The 21,852-nt window shown below is 38.3% G+C and overlaps 2 protein-coding genes across 3 annotated transcripts in view; one reads left to right on the top strand and one right to left on the bottom strand.

Moving 5' to 3' along the window:
• Positions 1–21,852, bottom strand: part of LOC117300691 (E3 ubiquitin-protein ligase UBR5-like) — an 82,110-nt gene that overhangs the window by 49,580 nt on the left and 10,678 nt on the right. For both annotated transcript variants that reach the window (XM_033784426.1, XM_033784427.1), the window contains exons 10-18: positions 20,705–20,827; positions 20,099–20,209; positions 17,524–17,681; positions 16,059–16,170; positions 15,193–15,520; positions 14,413–14,543; positions 13,316–13,438; positions 9,854–9,965; positions 8,653–8,807 (exon numbers count right to left, since the gene is read on the bottom strand). In XM_033784426.1, the coding sequence (XP_033640317.1) occupies positions 8,653–8,807; positions 9,854–9,965; positions 13,316–13,438; positions 14,413–14,543; positions 15,193–15,520; positions 16,059–16,170; positions 17,524–17,681; positions 20,099–20,209; positions 20,705–20,827 (1,353 nt within the window). The remainder of the gene's footprint in view (positions 1–8,652; positions 8,808–9,853; positions 9,966–13,315; positions 13,439–14,412; positions 14,544–15,192; positions 15,521–16,058; positions 16,171–17,523; positions 17,682–20,098; positions 20,210–20,704; positions 20,828–21,852) is intronic.
• Positions 882–3,565, top strand: LOC117300693 (E3 ubiquitin-protein ligase TRIM56-like). The gene is made up of 2 exons (XM_033784430.1): positions 882–1,095; positions 1,690–3,565. The coding sequence occupies exon 2, from the start codon at positions 1,694–1,696 to the stop codon at positions 2,693–2,695; it is 1,002 nt and encodes a 333-aa protein (XP_033640321.1). The 5' UTR covers positions 882–1,095; positions 1,690–1,693; the 3' UTR covers positions 2,696–3,565.

The following is a 21,852-nucleotide window of genomic DNA, read 5'->3' on the forward strand; positions in this document are numbered from 1 at the left end:
CACACGTTGAAGAAACATCTGTATAGTGACTATGTCTTGCGAGACTTTGTGTATAATGACTAAATGTAGCCAGCCAGCAGTTGTCTTCAATTCATTCAAAATAACAGGTTAAACAAACAATTAAAACATTAAATAATTAAAACATTGAACAGCTCTATTACTAGAAGATTTACTTCAGATTTATTTACTTATTTATTTACTTTATTACCAACATCAATAACAACTGGCGATCAAGTATGGTACAAAAATACTGAAAATGGTCATGGTAAAAAATTAAAATCAATTTCCTGTTTACCCGGACATTAAACCCACCCACCATAATATACCCCCACCCCGGGGAACTCCTGTGCATGTGCCATGTCACTAGTCAGTACACCCCCCACCCTCCCGCGACGGTCATGGCCATCCGTAGTTGTGATAACGTAACCCTCCTCCCGACTAGGCCATCTATCAACTTGTCTTGACCCCAAGTCGAGTTGTCTGATGGTTGAATAAATCATCCGTCGAGTTGTCCGAACTGTCGAGTTGTCTGAACCGGCGAGTTGTCCGAACGGACGAGTTGTCCGACGGACGAGTTGTCTGGTTTCCGTCCAGGTCATGTGTGTTCAGGGGGAATTCCCAGTCTGCATTGGCTATTGTGTCTGTCTGGGCCTGTCCAGGTCACGTGTACGTACATGACATAAGGGGAATTCCCAGTCTGTCTGGGCCTGTCTAGGTGTGTGTGTACATAAGGGGGAATTCCCAGTCTGCATTGGCTATTGTGTCTGTCTGGGCCTGTCCAGGTCACGTGTACTACATGACATAAGGGGAATTCCCAGTCTGTCTGGGCCTGTCTAGGTCGTGTGTGTACATAAGGGGGAATTCCCATCTCTGTGCAACCCTAATGTAGTGTTCTTGCACAATCACACTCACACAGTCTGTGTGCATCTATTTCATCATGCAATATTCTGCTACCATGTGAACACTGCCCACCAGTTTTTCAGCATTGGCAGACAGTGTCAGACAGTATCAGACAGTGACATTGTATTAAGAGATGTGTTGAGCTGTTCTCATTAATGTTCTCCATCCTACTGGGTACTCATCACAACATCAAAGGCAAGTACATAATGTATACATTTAGTGCATCTATTCCAACGTTTACAATGTACAAACATTTCCAATCAATCAAGTTCAGCACAACTTGGAAAAATTACATTTGGTGCTTAATACATGGGGCGTGGTGGGTACACCCCCCCCCCCCCATCACTTCTATTGTGTCTTTGTTGTGTGTTTGGAATATTGTACCAGGAAATTCTAAAAGAGGATTGGGGGGGGGGGGGGGGTGCTCATGATGACTGACGTGGACTGCGAGTGTTTGTTGAGCTTGCATCATGCATACATGGGGTATGTACAGAGCAAGTATCATTAACACTGCTGGTCGTAATGAGAATTCAAATGATATTTTTTGTTTATGTTCAGCCATCAATCATACATGTATGGTTTTACTTGTTAAGGTGTATGCACTGTGTAGTATAAGTAAAAAGAAAGGCTAGAACTTAAAGTCTCACCTTGTTGCATATGAAAGATTGGCAAAGATTATTAATTTTTATCCTTTGCTATTCATAATGGTGTCAATGTAAACAAAAAGTGTACCAACAACTCAAGCCATGAATTATTAAATACTAACAAAATGTGTGCATTTCTTTACAGAAATATGGATCAGGTTGACTTCAAAAAGAATGCGTCATCCCCAATAACAGCAGAATCCATCTTAGACAAGATAAGTCAAGATTATCTTAAGTGTATCATCTGTCTAAATACATTTACAGAACCAACATTCCTTGACTGTCATCACACATTCTGTCAATCATGTCTGAATGATTTAAGACAAAGTGAGTCTCATAGCAGTCAGAGCGGAATCAATTGTCCAAGTTGTAGGAAACAAACGCCCCTGAGTGGTAGAGGTTTGTCTGGCCTAAAGCAGAACTTCATTCTGAAGTCCCTTGCAGATGACGTGACTCAACAGCAGAAACTCCTGCGAGTTCAACAAGGGGCACTTGTTTGTGGTCAATGTAACGATGAATGCGATACAGTCATTCAATGTAGTGATTGTTCTATGACATTCTGTCAGGATTGTTGGTTTGATCAAGAATCATCACATGGTGATCATGAGATTGGTACTTTGACATCCAATGAGAAAGCACCAAAATGCCCTAAGCATAAAGAGTTAGACTACTGCATCTACTGTCAATCATGTCAAGTTCTTCTATGTGCTATGTGTGCAGCAACTACTCATAGAAGCATGGACCATGAACACATTGACATTGATCAAGCAATAAGCGATCTGAAAGAAGAGCTTAGGGAACTCATCTCGAAGGCAGACATCCGAGTAGAAGATTTCATCCGAGAAAGGAGTCTCCTTGAGTATGAAATGGAAGAATTAAATGCTAAGATTGAACATCAGATGACACATATCAAGTCTAATTATGATGATCCCAAACAACGTCTTCAAACGTTGTCCGAGTTCCAGCATAAAAAAAAAATATACTTTTTTGAAAAACTCAACAAAATAAGTGCCAAGGTTGAATGGGCTACTCACATATTAGACAAAATCAAAGACCAAATGAAAGAGCCAAGCAAGTATAAACTAATTCAAATGAGTGAGGTGTTGGAAGTTCGAATCAATGATATTATTCACAAAGAATTTCAAGAATAGTTAATCCATCTATACACTCTAATCAGTACTTGTCTAAACGTAGGCTTCAGTTTCTCAAACTGATAAAACAACCATACATACTGAAAACTACAAATGTATTTGGGTGTATTATTTGGTTTAAAAATCATAAAAGTGTACAAATTCTTTAGAGACACGTTGTACAATAATACAGATTCAATAAGTCCTTATTTCTGAAGAGGTTTTCAGTTTAGAGGGGGAAAATTCCAGATTTTTACCAAAAAAGGTGATTGCCATCAAAAAGGGGGAAATGCTAGTAACGTCTGAGTATAATTAAAACATGTACATAGTTTCACAATGTATGTTTCAGTTATAAATGCTTGAACACAATTAACAGTAACTTGAAGTCAGCAACATACTTGGTAGAAAAATACTTTGGTTTTAACTGTATTTTTTGAAGACTTTTATTTAATCCTTTGTCCTGTTAGATAGATCAAAACCAACCAAGACTGAATTTTCTATTACATCTCAAGCAACAACTTTGTATTTAGCATTTTGTAGTTAAATATGCTAATCTGTATTGTTGGTTTTAGCTTAGTCTTTGGCTTGATCCGTTTATAAATGTTTGTAGTGTATTGCTGTAAATTTTGCACTAAACTGATGTTAGGCCTCCTTCCTACTTACGTGTATAAAGAGATACACAATTTTACTCAAGGCTGAGTTCCTATTTAAAATAATTTGCTGATGTCATTTTTTTCTGTATATTATTTGCTTAAGTAAGTTATTTTATTCCATATTTGCTAACATAGCCTGTATTTCTAATCTTGGTGTAAAGTGCTTAAGAGTCCCTGCCTGTAAGAATGTACCAAGTGGTGATTCATGGGTTCTCAGATCTTCTTCTAAAAAATTAGAGTGATACATTATCATACCAAACGAATAAATCCAAAATATTAGTTTGCTGACGCTTTTTTGGTCAATGTGCGCCAAGGTCATCCCAACAAAAGTAAAACATTTGTTGAAACCTCCAGTTGGGCTTATAACAAAAGTAAAAAAAAATAATTGGGATCTCGTTGGCGCGTCATGTTACGCGCACCTGAACCTTTGACGAACAGTGGCCTCATGCCATTTTCAACGCCTCATAACTCAACGCGCCTATAAGATCCCATGAGTTAAACAAGTTTACATGAGAGAGCTTGCATCCCTAAAACGAAAATGGGATCTCGTTGGCGCAGAGAAATAATAGAGGTCAAAGTTCAAATTTTACCAATATATTGCATTTTTGCACCTCCGTAACCTGGCGCGCCAACAACAAAAAGTTTGCCAAAAGGTGCCAAAATCTTGTAGGCACAGATACTTACAGTGATGAGAAAAGCGAATGTTGGGCCAATTTAGGCCAAAATGTGTGGAATGGCAATACTTTAGAAAACTTTCAAAAAATCTTTTGACATGCGAGTTGCAGAGATCCCAAGATTCTTTTTTCATTTGTCATTAGATGAAAACACCCGGTTGTCATTAAAAAAAAAATTTGATGTTGGCGCATGAGGTTACGGAGGTGCGAAAACGCAATATATTTGTAAAATTTGAACGTTGACCTCTATTATCTCTCTGCGCCAACAAGATCCCACGCACTTTGCACTTAAATTTGTTTAGGGGATGTAAGCTCTTTCATGTGAACTTGTTTAATTCGTGGGATCTTATAGGCGCGTTGAGTTATGAGGCGTTGAAAATGGCACGAGAGCACTGTTCGTCAAAGATTCAGGTGCGCGTAACATGACGCGCCAACAAGATCCCAAATTTTTTTTTATACTTTTGTTATAAGCCCAACTGGAGGTTTCAAAAAATGTTTTACTTTTGTTGGGACGAGCTTGGTGCACATTTTTGTGTTTACAGGGAATGTACTATTCGTTTCTCGAGGGTCTTTTGGCCCAAACTTTGATAACTGGTAACTCCAAAACCAAAAGCGTCAGCAAACTAAAATTTTGGATTTATTCGTTTGGTATGATGTTGTATCACTCAAATTTTTTAGAAGAAGATCTGCGAACCCATGAATCACACCCCCCTCCCCCCCTAATTTGGTACATTCTTACAGGCAGGGACTCTTAAATTACATGTAGCCCCTTTTAAATTGGTTTTATCTTTCAGTATTCCATTACTACTTACATTTGTGTATTAAGCACTTTGGGAATCATGCTTTAGATGTAAGGCTCTATAAAAAGTTATATTAATATATTTTTTTAATTATGACTGTTTTGTTATTGTATGACATACATTGTAAGCTTTGTACTATCATGACTATTAGTGTATAGTGTGTGAGAGGTCCAGCGCCCTCTTGTGGTTAAGTACATGTACATATGCACCGATGACCTTGTGACTTGTAAGGGAAGCTAGAAAACAAAGCTGTACTTTAGTCTGTAAATATCATTTTGACAAAGTGTACTTACATGTACTGTTAAAAAGATATTGTTCTTTCTCCCAACCATAAACTGTACTCTGGAACTCTACATGTACATTTACATGTATCATAATAATATTATATTAAAACTGTCAAGAACCAAAATCAGTTTCAGAATCAGTTCAAACTAAGCTTATTTATAAATGACAGTTTTTCTCACTCTCTCTCACTCACTGGTTTCCATTGTGAAGAATATTTGTGAATGTATATTTGTAACAGTGCAAGAACGAGACTTGCTTAACTGTTAAGCTTAAATATTCTAAGCTATATCATGTATTTAGGAGTCATGTTGGCCTACTTGCCTTAGAGCTAGAAACTTTAATACTGTAGGCTCTAAGTACTTCCAATATACAAGTACACATGTGTAACCTAGTGGAAATGTGACAGCTGTACTTAATATAACTGTATGATTATTGATTATTAGTATTACACTGTGGACACTAATGCAACATTTTATACTAATAATAATTAATGGAGGAAAAAAAAAAGAATTAGCTGTTGCAAACTGCTCACCAACCCAAAATAACCTGGATGGTATAAAATGCAAAAACTAGTTAATGGGCTGAGGTTCCGACCCTAGAAGAGTCTTTCTCTGCAGCTAGAAGAGTCTTTCTCTGCAGCCTTCTCTGTAGCCTTCAAGAAAGACTCTGCTACAATTGAAACATTAGGACATTAACTATTAAAGAAAGTACAGAGTACATGCTTTCAAAGTTTGAATAAGTAACACATCCAGCTAGCTTTGATCATGTACTATAGATTATTTTCACTTCTAGAGCACCGCTCAATGCGATGTACAGACCTTCTATTGTATGGTTCAATATTCAAATCCATGGTTTTTATCAAGATGAAGCAATAGATGAACAAGAGTCTCAATAGTTTTAGTAGAAGTAACTTATACACAACACATTGGACTACATGTACTTGACTGTTAACCCTGTACAATGTCTGATCTTCACTTCATACAAACTAAAGATAACCATTAATAAATGCTACTAGAAGTAACTTGTACACAACACATTGGACTACATGTACATGTACTTGACTGTTAACCCTGTACAATGTCTGATCTTCACTTCATACAAACTAAAGATAACCATTAATAAATGCTACTAGTAGTAACTGTGTAAATAAAAACTGTCAGGTGAGTTTATTTATCAGCTTAAAATCTAGTTAGGCAAAGAAAAAACAACCTTTAAAATACAGTCTTCTCTAAACAAGAATTTGTCTCTTGTTGTTGTTTCCACTTAATCAAGATGAAATCTTTCAAATGACTAAATACATAATGGTGGGGATGGGGGAGGGTATTTTCCTTTACTCTGCACATACAGTAGGTAGACACTCCATTGTTAACAAGTTAAACATTAACGCCTCATTGTACATCAAATCATAAGGTCAGTTCAAGGTCCACTATGTCTTGAAGCTTAAAATTCTACCAGCTACACATTTAACAAAGATATCTTCAAAAATGCATGTTTGGTGTAACCATCACTTCATGTGACACATAACAAATAGACCAGATGCAGACCAGAACTGTATATTTAAGGTGAGTTTTTGTAGTTTGTCAGATTCAAAACTCTATGAATATGTGTTGTGTTGTGTTGCTTACGCCAAGTGCTAAATCAAACAGCATGACCAGAAAGTTTCTTGTTTTGCTATCATGATAAAGATAATTACAAGAATTGTTGAATCAAATCTAATGACAGGACTGTTCATCTTTGAAAAGGCACTTCTGGGGGAAAATCCCAACGTCTATGGAAAATATTTGAAGGGGCACCAAGGCCAAGACTAGGGCAACGGAAGCCATGGTCTCTGCGGCCTCTGTATAATTCCAGATCTGAATAATGATACATCCAATATAACCACCACCTTCTTGTATTCTTCTCTTACAGGAGACAATGGCATCTTCCAAGCTTCATGATGTAATGACTAAGTTAACACAGAACCATCTTACATGTACAATCTGTCTCAGTACATTTACAGATCCAAGAATCTTAGACTGTAACCATTCTTATTGCCTCACATGTCTGCAAAATCTAGAAACTCAACCACTGCAAGATGTTGAGCTTTCCTCTCAATTAAAATGTCCAATTTGCCGAGAACTGACATCACTCAATGAGATGGGGGCAGATGGTCTGAAGCGTAATTTCACACTGAAATCACTTCAAGCTGACATCATATACCAGCAGAATCTAATGAATGATGAGCCCAAAGCAGCTTGTAGTCGCTATGATGCTAGATCTCATAGCAAGGAATCCAATGGCTTACAAGCTGATAATCTCAATCAGGATTCAGTAGAGAAGGCCCCCTCTCAACCAAAGACGCAATGTCAAAGGCATCCAAACCAAGACTACTGCTTGTACTGCTTGACATACTCAGTCTTAATCTGTGAAGTATGTACAGCAACAACACACATAGACCTAGACCACATTCATCTAGAGCTAGATGAAGCAGAGAACACTTGTAGAACAGAACTAGTGGAACTTCTTACACAATCACTAGATAGAGTGTGTCATCTTACTGCTATCAAGAGTCTTATTGAGAATGAACGGGATAAGATGAATAACACGGTAGATGCTGTAGTTACACCTGACTTTGAGACACTTCTTGAGAAGTTCAGAGAAGACAGAGTGAAGAAATTTTCCTTACTTCTTTCCTCTGCAAATTCCAAGGTAGAGTGGGCTGCTCAAGCATATTTCAATGTACTTAAGAAGGTGACAGAAGCATGTATGTATGATTTACTGGAGACCAGAGAGGAATTAGCACTACGTCTTAAAGACCTCATACAAAAGGAATTTCCAAGCAAGCCTGTTCCAACCATCTTGGAAATCAAACTGAAATCCAAACTGAAATCCAAACTGAAATTTGGCTTCACAGCGAAACACTTGTATGAAATCCACATCACTGAAACCGACTGCTATATTGACAACGAAGGCAAGATTATTATGGGGAAACCCAGAACTGAAACAATCAAATAAAACACAATTAACTGGCCGTGTTCTAACTATGTGTACATTGTTGATCTTTGTATGATAATGCAAACTCCTGCCAGCAGAACACAAATTGTTTTACAGATTTCTGATCCATTTCAATAAACCATCGTCAGATTGTACTTGTTTAAATCTTTGTACACAATCATGATATAATCTTTCAGTGTGCATGTTCCTATATTGCATGTCTGCATTTTATAGTATGTCACGGTGGGTGGTAGAGAGCCAGCACATTAATCCATAGGTTGCTGGTTCAAATCCTGCACTAGTCAATTTTTCTTTGTTCAACTCATAATTCTCTACAAGTTATTATACATTTTCTAGTGACTGTGGTTTTGTGACTTTGAAGACTGGCTACAGTGTTCTGATTTTAATCCTAATTGATCCTGTAAAGTAAGTTGATATTTGCATCTTTTGCAGATCTGCTCATCAGTAGTACAGATTTCAATCAGTAGAAACAGAACAACGTAGCCACATGTTCATTTAACCATTTAGGAAAATAAATTTAGAAGCACAACTCTATAATTCAATATGCATGCAGGCCAGGAAAGCCAACTTACCTCTCGTCCAGTGTGAATACGAATCAGATCAGGTGATTTGCCAAGGAAGGATCGAGTCTTTGTTGGGAAGGGACTTTCTTGACTTGGTCTACTTGACATCAACTCATATAATTGATACAGTAGACTAGATCGAACATTGACCAATACATGTACTCCTGTTAATAACAATAAACAACTTCAATAAATATAAAACTTTGATCTGTCTGTTAATATCTTCTTCAAGTCAATCCATTGCTATTTATATTTCCATTCTTGAAGCTTCCATATGCCATTTTGAGATATGGCGGACACATTACTCTAACACTGTTCAGTTTGGGTACATACATATATGTCTGTATACACCCAAACTGAACAGTGCACTCCTATAGTGTCCACCATACCTACAAAAAGGCTTACACAATGCATTGTACTAAATGTTCCCAACTCCATTTCCCCCCATTGCAAAGGGAAAAAGGTCACAGTAACAATGTTTAAAATGGATTCATAAATACCTCAGACAGTTTCGCTATTCCTATTGGTGGAGAGCGTGTCACGTGGGGTGTTTAAACCGTTGATAATGACCAGTGTTTATAACCGATGAGCGGAGACTCCGCGCTAGTCTTGATGCAAGACATTTCTTGTTACGGGCGATGCAGGCGCTGTCGGTGAGTTTGCCACGCTGTGCGTGAAAGGAAAACCAGCGAATATGCACCAAGACTATACGGGCATGCGCACGAACGGAACCGGAAAACACACGCATACGAATGTCGTACATGTGCATGTAACATGTATACTGAACCTACCATGGAGGTGGAAACATACAGAGCTCAAGCACTCTGAAACGGATAAGTTTTACAGAGTTTCTTACTTTATTACGCCTTTTAACCAAAAGGGTATTTATGAATGGGAATCAAAGTGTGTTGAATCGGTTTTCAACTAGTGGTTTAAACACGCCGAGGCCTGGTTCTTGATAATTTACCTCGACGAGATAAAAGTATCAAGAACCAGGCCTCGTTGGGATTAAACCACAAGTTGAAAACCTCTTCACCACACATTGATTCCCTTATTTAAAACAAACTTGAAACATATAAGTAAAACAATGCAGACCCAGCTTGTCAATATTTGCAAGGATAGACCTACCGGTCTAGAAATAGGCAAATAGGCTGTATTTACATTGACAATACAAACTTTCTTTCAAACTGTAAATGAACCAATGACTTACCTTGAAAATCAACAGACACTGCCAGAATCTTGCTGTTTTCAGGCAAGGAAAGTTTCTTAGGAAGACGCTGGAAGCAATCTGGTACCTTAGGAGCAACCCCACCTTTCACAATCTATCCAGTTATGAACAAAAACACATGAAAACATTCTCATTTAATGTCATTTGTTAATTCTGGTTTTCAGGCAAGGAAACTTTCTTAGGAAGACGCTGGAAGCAATCAGGTACCTTAGGAGCAACCCCACCTTTCACAATCTATCTAGGCATATAGTAAAACAAAAGCACATGAAAGCATTCTTATTGTTAATTCTGGTTTATGAAGCCAAGGACTCTAAGAAAAGCAAACTTAATCACTGTACTAGCCAAGAACCCCATGGAGAGAAGCAAACTTAATCACTGTACTAGCTAAGGACGCAATGGAGAGAAGTAAACTTAATCACTGTACTAGCTAAGGACGCAATGGAGAGAAGTAAACTTAATCACTGTACTAGCCAAGAACCCCATGGAGAGAAGCAAACTTAATCACTGTACTAGCCAAGAACCCCATGGAGAGAAACAAACTTTATCACTGTACTAGCCAAGAACCCCATGGAGAGAAGCAAACTTAATCACTGTACTAGCCAAGATCCCCATGGAGAGAAGCAAACTTAATCACTGTACTAGCCAAGAACCCCATGGAGAGAAACAAACTTTATCACTGTACTAGCCAAGAACCCCATGGAGAGAAGCAAACTTAATCACTGTACTAGCCAAGATCCCCATGGAGAGAAGCAAACTTAATCACTGTACTAGCCAAGAACCCCATGGAGAGAAGACAAGAACTCTAAGAAAAGCGAACTTAATCACTGTACTAGCCAAGATCCCCATGGAGAGAAGCAAACTTAATCACTGTACTAGCCAAGATCCCCATGGAGAGAAGCAAACTTAATCACTGTACTAGCCAAGAACCCCATGGAGAGAAGCAAACTTAATCACTGTACTAGCCAAGAACCCCATGGAGAGAAGCAAACTTAATCACTGTACTAGCCAAGAACCCCATGGAGAGAAGACAAGAACTCTAAGAAAAGCGAACTTAATCACTGTACTAGCCAAGATCCCCATGGAGAGAAGCAAACTTAATCACTGTACTAGCCAAGAACCCCATGGAGAGAAGACAAGAACTCTAAGAAAAGCGAACTTAATCACTGTACTAGCCAAGATCCCCATGGAGAGAAGCAAACTTAATCACTGTACTAGCCAAGAACTCCATGGAGAGAAGACAAGAACTCTAAGAAAAGCAAACTTAATCACTGTACTAGCCAAGAACCCCATGGAGATAAGCAAACTTAATCACTGTACTAGCCAAGAACCCCATGGAGAGAAGACAAGAACTCTAAGAAAAGCGAACTTAATCACTGTACTAGCCAAGATCCCCATGGAGAGAAGACTAGAACTCTAAGAAAAGCGAACTTAATCACTGTACTAGGCAAGATCCCCATGGAGAGAAGACAAGAACTCTAAGAAAAGCGAACTTAATCACTGTACTAGCCAAGATCCCCATGGAGAGAAGCAAACTTAATCACTGTACTAGCCAAGATCCCCATGGAGAGAAGCAAACTTAATCACTGTACTAGTCAAGATCCCCATGTACTAGTCAAGATCCCCCATGGAGAGAAGACAAGAACTCTAAGAAAAGCGAACTTAATCACTGTACTAGCCAAGATCCCCATGGAGAGAAGACTAGAACTCTAAGAAAAGCGAACTTAATCACTGTACTAGCCAAGATCCCCATGGAGAGAAGACAAGAACTCTAAGAAAAGCGAACTTAATCACTGTACTAGCCAAGATCCCCATGGAGAGAAGACAAGAACTCTAAGAAAAGCGAACTTAATCACTGTACTAGCCAAGATCCCCATGGAGAGAAGCAAACTTAATCACTGTACTAGCCAAGATCCCCATGGAGAGAAGCAAACTTAATCACTGTACTAGCCAAGATCCCCATGGAGAGAAGCAAACTTAATCACTGTACTAGTCAAGATCCCCATGGAGAGAAGACAAGGAAGGAAGTTTCACTTTAACGTGAGATAGCTAAACCCCAGAAAAATATTTCAAGGAAAACCCAAGTAATCAGGGCCCAATTTCATGGCTCTGCTTACTGTAAGCAAAGAATTGGTGCTGACAGAAGCAGGTATCGCTGCACTTGCGTCAAGCATATTTGACGGGTTACAAGGGAGTTTTTGCTTGTGCACCTGCGTGCTCAACATTACTAGGCATTCTTTGCTTACACAGCCACGCCTGTCAGCGGGTCATAAAAAAAAAAGCGGAAAATTGTTGTCCGGATTTTAGACCAGCACTACGTACGTAATAAAAGGCTTTAATTAAAAACTGAAGCGTAGACAACACATTCACAGAAACATAGGCCACAATTCTTACATGTAACAGTGTGTTGTGCATCCTTATTTTCAATATATTTTTGTAGCATTCCTTAAGGAATAAATCCACAAGCGCGATGAGTCCTCGTCGTCAACTGCCATATACACACCGTACACATTACAACGTACGTCGCGTGGTGGAAAAACATGTGTGCCTAAGCTTGTCTCAAGGTGTTGGCTTTTTAGTAAAGCGCCCTCTATAGGCGCAATGGAACAATGACATTGAAGTACATGTGAAATAGACATCGCGCTAAACGAAAAAATAACAACAACGGCTCCAATGAAAGACCAACACGGAGCATTTTACTGGGTCTAGCCCCCGACTCACATGTCAAAATCAAATCGCATTTAAAGTGCTTCCCGATTCCAGGTTCGTGCTGCTTGACGATCTATTTCGGATGTCAAAAAAAAAGAAGATAAAAACGGAACAGGAAAAAAGCGGAGCCCGCAAGAAAAACAAGGAACAGGAAAAAAGCGGAACCCAAGAAAAATGCGGAAGGGAAAAATTCAAAAGAGCGGAAATCCGCTTTAAAGCGCTTGATTAAGTCATGGGTTTGGAACTGTACTGTAAGATCACCTTATTCCTTCTCCAGTTGCTACATATGACCAAATACAATCATTTCAAACATAAAACTCTTCAAAGTTCCACATGCAATACTTTATGAGATAAACCATCCATTGTTATCTCATCGGTAGTCCCCAATAATAACAAGTGTACATGAAACAAACGCATTCATGACAGAATAACTTTGAGAAGTAATGTCACTCAAATGACTGTATGACTGTATACATAGGAAAATAAACCCAAGAACCATTTTTGTGAAGTGTGCAGGGTTTGCCCTTAACTTTTTAAGTGGCTAGCCAGCAGGACCAGTTATCTTGTCATTTCACTAATCTACCAGATTTTTCCTCTACTCCATACTTTATACGACCGTGTTAGAAGGCTCGGGCAATTCGCCCCTGCCTGTTTTAAACAGACGTGAAAGAACTAGTCTCTACCCTTATATTCCCTTATTTTTAGCCAGCGGACTACGGGAGAACACTATTGTTTTACCTGAAGTTCATCTTTACGTAGAAGACGACAATCTTGAAGTAATGAGGGCACATCACAGTCACTGGTTACATCCGGTACTGGTTCTAGAGATGGAAACTTCACAGCAACATAGGCTCCATCCACCTAGGAAACCATGGAACAATCCCAGTATTAGAACTTGTATCTCATAAACTACAAAATACATCAAAGTGCTACTCCAATATTGAAAACGGTTTAGTCCAATACGTTTCTTGTTGCTCTGAGAGGAATATTAGCTAGCCTTTAAAACAAAACAAAATAAATAATCAACTAAACAGAAAAATCTATCCACTGCTGATGTTTTGAACTGTTTCAAGATCTTGTAGCTTGTATTTTATAATTCTATTGAATATTTTCAGTGCTTTCTTATTTCTTTTTTATTATTTCTTACTTGATGATGCCTGTTAGTGATGATTAACAGTTGTTGGTTATCAATAAATAACTAAATAAAAATAAATAAATATATGACAGTTACCATCTTAAACACTTCTGGAGAAAGTGCAATTGACTCTCAGGTAACTGAGGTGTCTCTTGATTATGTAGATTGTCATTTGCTTTTTATTGATAAGTAAATTGTACGCCTCCCAAGTATTGCAGTTAAAATTTATTGTTCAGTCTTTAAAACAATGACAGCTTATTGCCACATTGTCAAGTGTTGTTTCAGAAAAAGTTGTCATGCCAAGTGTCTCAACGAAAGTGATCATTTCAGCAGGGCTGAAATTTGGGGGAAATCCACAAGGCCACAGGGGTTGTAACTCAACATATTTAATGGACCAGATTTTTTTTAAAGATCAGATCCTAAATGAGAAAACAAACTTTGCGGACATTTTAACGTGCATTTGATTGTATTTAAATCGAAGAAAAACAAATTGAGACAAGAGAAGGTTTACAAGTGTTCTTCATTTCTCATAGCATTGAAAGGTAACTTATTAGACCCAAAGTCAACATTTGAACAAAAATTTCTTTCTATTATTTAATTGAAAAACAAACGACTGTCTGACATAAATTCACACTAAAATCACTGGCCTTAGGTCTGTGATCTGGTGTACAACTGGATTGCTGGTTAATGAGTCGCTTACCTTCAATACTCTACCAATAGGAACAGAGCGTATATCCTCCACAAATACAACATCAGTCAATGCCCAAACCTCAATATCAGGTTTCTCAACTTCTCTCACTGGAGATGATAGAGGGCGCTTTGTACCACGTCCTAACAAAATATAACAAGTGATTTGCATTGGGTTAAACAATAGTAAAGCAGGGTTTATTAGGCTTACAAAGGTGTCATAGCATTATAATAATATACAGTGCTTGTATAGCGCTATTCCAAAGAACATGATCATAGTGCTTTACAATGGTCATTATGATAGCTGTTAAAATTTACAAATCTCCATAATCAAAAATGGGTAGCACAGATTATCCCTTGACATATAATAATCATAGAAGATTTAATATATATTTCTCATATCAGTTAAATCATTAAAATGACTAAAACAGAGATAAGATTTAACAGAGATAAGCTTGAAAGGATGTAAACATTCCTGAATGAGCTTGCGCGTCCGAGTTCCTGTTATTCTAGACCCAGAACCGCTCAGATGTTACAATACAGGAGGTTAACAGACTCAATGCATCACCAGAACCACAAAACTAATTGTTGGGACACATAGAGGCCTAGTTCTCTCTCCCTTTGGTGACGGCTTTGCTTCTTTCGAGACAATCTTCAAATCAGAGGGAAGAAATTGAGAAATCAAATACAAGCTCAAAGTGTGCAGTCAATTCTCGTACAACATACCACAGAAAATGTACGCCAAATAAAAGTCATTTCCATAGTACACTTTATAACTAGATAGAGTACTCACGCTGAGCAGCAGGACTTGATACTACAATAATCTCTCCACTACTAGTAGACCCTGGTGAAGGAGGAGGTCCCATATCACCTTTGACTTCAATCTTACTCTCTACTCTCATTACATCAGTCTTTACTTCTCCTCTCCCATCTCCTTTAGAATCCTCTTTTATATCCGACTTGGAGTCTGAACGATCCAGAGAATTACGACGGATACGAAAGCGACATGTATCAGATAGGTTCCAAGCTGTATCCATGAGCTGGCCGACCTTGGGTGGGTAGCTCTTAGTATTAAAAGCTAAGGCTCCAGAATGATACATAGGGCAGCTTCGTAGACACACCTGTACAAAATATATGGCATCACCACTTTAGTCATTCATTTATTTATTCATTCATTGTTAGTTCCTTCATTAAAAATTGTCAAATGGCAGCCAAAGGGCTAGATTGCAGACATTTTGTACATCAAGCCAAAAAGATAAAACAGTAAAAAAAATGGACAAAAAATAAAAACAGTAAATGTGCACTAGACACATTTTAGGAAGACAGGATTGTTTCAAATTGCCCTAAAAGGAAATTATAAGTATGTACATTTTGGCAAAAAAAAAGCGTCACTGATCCTGAATCTATTCATTTTACGGAAGAATTGCTTGTAGTGAAATTAGCGTCTTACAGACAATTCATCTGGGTCTTTAAGAAGGAGCCAATATTAGCAATGAGGCTGCCCTGCTAAGCATATTGCAAAACCAACTGAAGGCACAAAATGAATCTGATAATAGTGAAAGTCAATTGAAACCATTTCAAAGAGGAGGTGGTAAATAATTAAGACGTTTAACCAACCACAAACTGAAACCAATAGTTTTATTATACTGAAAACCTTACCTGAGATCCTACAGTGATACTGCCCGGGTTAGTAGCTTCTCTTTTCTTAGCTCTTGATCGTTCACGAGCTCTCTCTAAAACTTTCTTTCTGATTGATAGAGGTAAAACTCCCCTGAGTAGCAACAAATAAATACAGATTTAGACAAGATTCATCAAGTAGGATATGAAACTTTTTATGAGAGGTTTGAGGTAGCACTAAATCTCTTTTGAGTTGTGTTGGTTCTGAAAAGAACCAGTGGTTGCATCTCAAAGTTTTGGTCAGTAATGCTCTGATCGACTTCAGGATAATGCTGAACACTACTCAAAAGAGATTTACACATGGTGCTTTCACAAACTTCACCGAATTAAAGATTAATCGAAGAACAAACCTATCATTTAGAATCACTCATGTGAGTAACGACCAACCAAAATTTCAAACTTCTGGTAAGTCTTTGAACAGAAATTTTACTCTCATGAGGTACATCGACCGTTCTAACAAATTGTCCATCTGACTAAGGAAATGTAGGAGATGGCAGTCGATGCAGTCAAACAGATACCTCAACTCCTCCATACCATACACTGTCCCGTCTACTCAATGATCAGCCCAGACGTTTATTACTCTCTGCTAAGATGTTATTTAATGGATCTAATTTATATTCAGCTGATTTCTGATTGTGTGTAATTATGTAGTGTATTCAATATCTGCAAAATTCAATATCTACAGATATTTCTTACCACCAAAATCTGAATGGAATTGAATACAATATCTGCAGATAATTCTTACCACCACAAACTGAATGGAATTGAATACAATATCTGCAGATATTTCTTACCACCAAAAACTGAATGGAATTGAATACAATATCTGCAGATAATTCTTACCACCAAAAACTGAATGGAATTGAATACAATATCTGCAGATAATTCTTACCACCACAAACTGAATGGAATTGAATACAATATCTGCAGATAATTCTTACCACCACAAACTGAATGGAATTGAATACAATATCTGCAGATAATTCTTACCACCACAAACTGAATGAAATTGAATTCAATATCTGCAGAATACAATATCTGCAGATATTTCTTACCACCAAAAACTGAATGGAATTGAATACAATATCTGCAGATATTTCTTACCACCACAAACTGAATGGAATTGAATACAATATCTGCAGATAATGCTTACCACCACAAACTGAATGGAATTGAATACAATATCTGCAGATATTTCTTACCACCACAAACTGAATGGAATTGAATACAATATCTGCAGATAATGCTTACCACCACAAACTGAATGGAATTGAATACAATATCTGCAGATATTTCTTACCACCACAAACTGAATGGAATTGAATACAATATCTGCAGATATTTCTTACCACCACAAACTGAATGGAATTGAATACAATATCTGCAGATATTTCTTACCACCAAAAACTGAATGGAATTGAATACAATATCTGCAGATATTTCTTACCACCAGAATAAAGTTCCATTTTCCAGCCAGGCACAGGTGTAAAGTGGACAGGTATAGACAGAGTTGATCTTCTCTCCATGTAACTCATTGAAGTATGTAGCAGCATGCTCCAAGCGTGATGCAATAGGGGAAAGGGTCTCATCCAATAGAGTAGCAATCTATGTTAACAAAACAAAAATAACTTAACCCAAGAAGTCTTGATGGCACTCTGTATGTCATATTGTTGTTAAAATGCGACAATGAAAATATAAGTAGGATTTGAAACTTTGCATGGTGGAAATACGATATAGAAAGGTTTGCGGTAATACTACCAATACATAGTGGTGTTATCGCAAACCTTTCTATAATGAAAATATACAAATCCTATTATATTGAACCTATACCCACTTTATATAAACCCTGACAGCACTAATGTACAACCTGCCAACATTGAAAGTCAGAAATAGGAACACCTCAAGTCAATCCACAAGTCACCTCGACAGATCTTGCAAAAAGTCAATTATGTCTCTTTCTTCATCTCATTATACCTAGAAATTGTTGAATGTATTTCTTGCAAAAATTCTGTAACCCTTTTGGGGGATTATTTCTACCCATCTTGCTTTAACAAATCAAGTAATACTATTTGCATCTCAGAAGAAAGTTTCTCTATCTCAAGTCAACCATCTGATTGTTACAAAGTGGTGGCACAACCTGAACTAAATGGTGCATCCTTGTCGGTGGAATAGCACCCTTTTTCCCTCCTGCTTTCAGAAATTAAATCGTTCTATTTTTTGGGTGGTTTTAAAACTTAGAATTGGGAAAATTACAATTGACCCAGAGCAGTTGGCAGGTATGAAATACAGCTGTGCAAGTTTTTACATAGTTGTACACAGACATGCCATACATGGATGCACCTACACATCTTCATAAAGTAAGGCAAGTTACTCATCAAGTCAATATCCAGGCCCAATTTAATAAAGCATGTAAGCACAAAAAAACAGTTACCAACCAGAACCCCTAACCACTAACAGTTACGACTGCGACATGCAACAGCTTTATGAAATTGGGCCCGAACCTCTAGAGTAAAAACATCACTGTATTGAAACAATAGATGAGTGATTTATTTCAGACATTACTCAGGGTATAACAGTGCGAGGACCAGGGGCCAATTTCATAGAGCTGCTTAAGCAAAAAATTTGCTTGAGCACGAAAATAGCTTGCTTGTTTTACACATGTTACTGACCAAAATGTCATGCCATATACATTGCTTGTGACTGGTATTTAGCTGTTGTTTACTAAGCATAACAATTGAGTGGAGTCTTGGTCGGTAATCTGATTTTACTAAGCATGATTTTTTTTGCTTTAGCATAATTTTGTGCTTAAGCAGGTCTTTACTGCGTGGCAATGACCGGTATGGTGGCTGGCGCAGAGATGCCAACATTGAATTTTAAAAAAGAGTAGCATCTCCCAAATGTTAAGGGCGAGCGCATCTTGGGCTCCCTAAACCGATCTTTCTATTACTCTCTACAAAGCTAATTAGCTCAGTTTCAGGCAGTGTTGTGAAATAACAATTACCTGTATGCATCAACAGAACAGCTACAAATGTTTATAATGGCCAGTGAAAAAAAACTTGAAAAAAACCCTGATCCCATCATCTTCTGACTATGTTTCAAAAATAAATGTAACATAAAAAAGGGTGGCCTTACTTAAAGGTAACATAAAAAAGGGTGGCCTTACTTAAATGTTTTTGTTTTAATGATCAGAAACGCAACAACAAGCTATTGGGAGAGTGAGGAGGAAAAAAAAAAAAAAACGTGTCCGGATTTTGGGCAAAAAATACGTGTCCGTATTTTGGGCATTGTCTGGGCAGTGTCTGGACATCGGCGCTACAATTACTGGTAGGAAAACATGGAAACTGTCTAGCTTAGACCTCACAGGCCACTCAGTTGAAGGTATTTTTGTTCAGAAGGTCTCCTTTTTTTGTCGCCATTCTTTCGTACTTTTTTTGCCAAGCTTCGATAAAGTACATGTACAGCCAGCGTGGGCACAATAATAGTGGATACATGAGGAATGAGGTTACTGTGACACGTTAGCTCACACACAACCTCATTCCCACGCACGTGTGCACTATTCCCCCCATCGTGTAATAGAGATCAATGGGTACGATCTTGCAGAAATGCACTAGCGTAAAAAATGCACACTCAGCCAGCCGGCCAGCCAGCGGGGGAGGGCACCCAACAATCATGCCGTCGAGACACGTACATTGTTCGAGTGAATTCGCCGCTATTATTCAACACTGCGTTCTAAAATTAAAAGTGTTTTTTTCTTTTCTGTTTTGATATTTTTCTTAATTTTTATTTCCACTTAATAGTTCATTAGTTGTTTGCATGTATTGTACGATTTAATAAAATTATATTGGCCGGCTTGTTTAGCGTGTTTTATTGAGTATTATCGTAGCGTCGTAGTCACGGCTCGAAATCGTATTTGCTACGCCCAAATCGTGTATGTTGGTATCTCTGCTGGCGCTATTAACGGACCGAGCCGAGTCTGTAAACTGTCCAAGGCATGTATTACTAATCAATCAGAAGGTACCTACCTTTCCTGACTCAGTGACAAGTACAGCTTTCTCATAACATGCAGTAATCTGAACCACCTTCTCACCAAGTAGACCTAACGTTGCTGCTTTAGGATGCTGCATGTTTAAGTTCTGAAAATGAAAATCAAGAAATCAATCTCTTAATTCTAAATAAACCTGATCATCTGTTCTAAACCGACCCCAAATTAATTCTTCTCACAATAAATAGAAGGGACAAATATAGGAAGAAACCAATGTTTTTCATCCTGTAATCACCTGCTTTCTATACAAAAAGATCTTTTTAAAGATGGCATTAGTCATTAAAAGCAAGTATCTAAGCAAATATGAAATTTAGAATACAAGTCTTTAGTAGAGTGTTCTTTGCTCTTGATGAAATGAAAATGATGAAAAAAAACACAATGTAATTATGCTACATTGCCCATTTGTAAATCAAGAATAAGAGGGCAATACTTTTGCCAAAGAAAATATAATGGTCGCTGTTTTTTGGGATTAGCAAACTTGTTATTACAGCGTGCCTGTGTAGCCTACTACTGCCAAACAGCACACCACAGCAACAAAAGTTAAACGACTTTGACGACTAAGACGAAAGAGCTGAACTGTCCTTACTTCTGGTTTTCTGTATGGTTCTGGATCATTCCATTTCCACTGGTAGAGTTGACCATTCACACCCACTGCAAGTAGCTCACTGTACATAGCAGAAATATGGGTGAATCGGCATCCATCTCCCCCCTGTACAAAGAAATGGAATCAACCAATTAGCAATACATATTTTATCTTGAGTCTTAGGCCGTGTCCGAAACGGCGACTTCGGCTACAGCTACAGGTAGAATAGCACGTCTGCCAACCTCGCTCCCAGGGGTGATCGATCTCGCCGCGCCATTTTTTCCCAGCATGCCTTGCTCGATCATAACCCCTGGAAGTGTAACTCCAAAATATCCAAATATAAGGGATATTACAATTAGTCCTGTGGTTGATCCGTTCTGTGTTGGGTGTTAGACTCGCACACGCTGGATGCGCTGTGTGTAATAAAAGTCATAAACTTGCCTTGGCATTCAGTGTTGGTGACAAAAAACGTGAATAGGTACATCTTTATACGCACGTGTTTCGGTGTATAGAGCTTTTTGAAGACGCACAGCGGTTCATATTTTGAGCGTATATGATAGCCAATCAAAGACACGGATCGGAGTTTCCCTCCCAGGGGTTAGAGACGTACGCAGAGCTAGCGGGTGATATAGTGCGCTGCCCATGGTAGCGAGGTTGCACGTCTGCCTATTCTTCAAAACTGACAGACCACTGATCTAGCTGTAGCTGTAGTCGAAGTCGCCGTTTCTGACACGGCCTCAAACTAATTCAGTCAGGAAAATTGGACAATGTCTACACAGTGTAATTTCAATGATGAACAACAGAGTGTCTTCACCAAGTATAAGATGGAAGGGTTTCTGTATAAGATAATCAGGAAGATCAAAGTATATAAAATGTCTTTGAAGATGAAAGACAAGTCATCTTGTAGCGTGTTATGGCCAAGCAGTTTAGTGCATTGAACTCGAGTTCTGGTTGCCAAGTCAACTGAATGTGGGTTCAAATCCCGGGCAAGACATTAAGCAAGACTAAGTTGCTTCTCTTCACCGGGGGTAAATGGGTACCCATGAGTTGCCGAGTCAACTGGATGTGGGTTCAAATCCCGGGCAAGACATTGAGCAAGACTATGTTGCTTCTCTTGACCGGGGGTAAATGGGTACCCATGAGTTTCCGAG

The sequence above is a fragment of the Asterias rubens genome, chromosome 16, assembly GCF_902459465.1.
Source record: "Asterias rubens chromosome 16, eAstRub1.3, whole genome shotgun sequence".
Lineage (NCBI taxonomy): Eukaryota > Metazoa > Echinodermata > Asteroidea > Forcipulatida > Asteriidae > Asterias > Asterias rubens.

Excerpts from the sequence above, each read along its gene's own strand:
- LOC117300693 (XM_033784430.1), top strand. The coding sequence starts at position 1,694 with ATGGATCAGGTTGACTTCAAAAAGAATGCGTCATCCCCAATAACAGCA.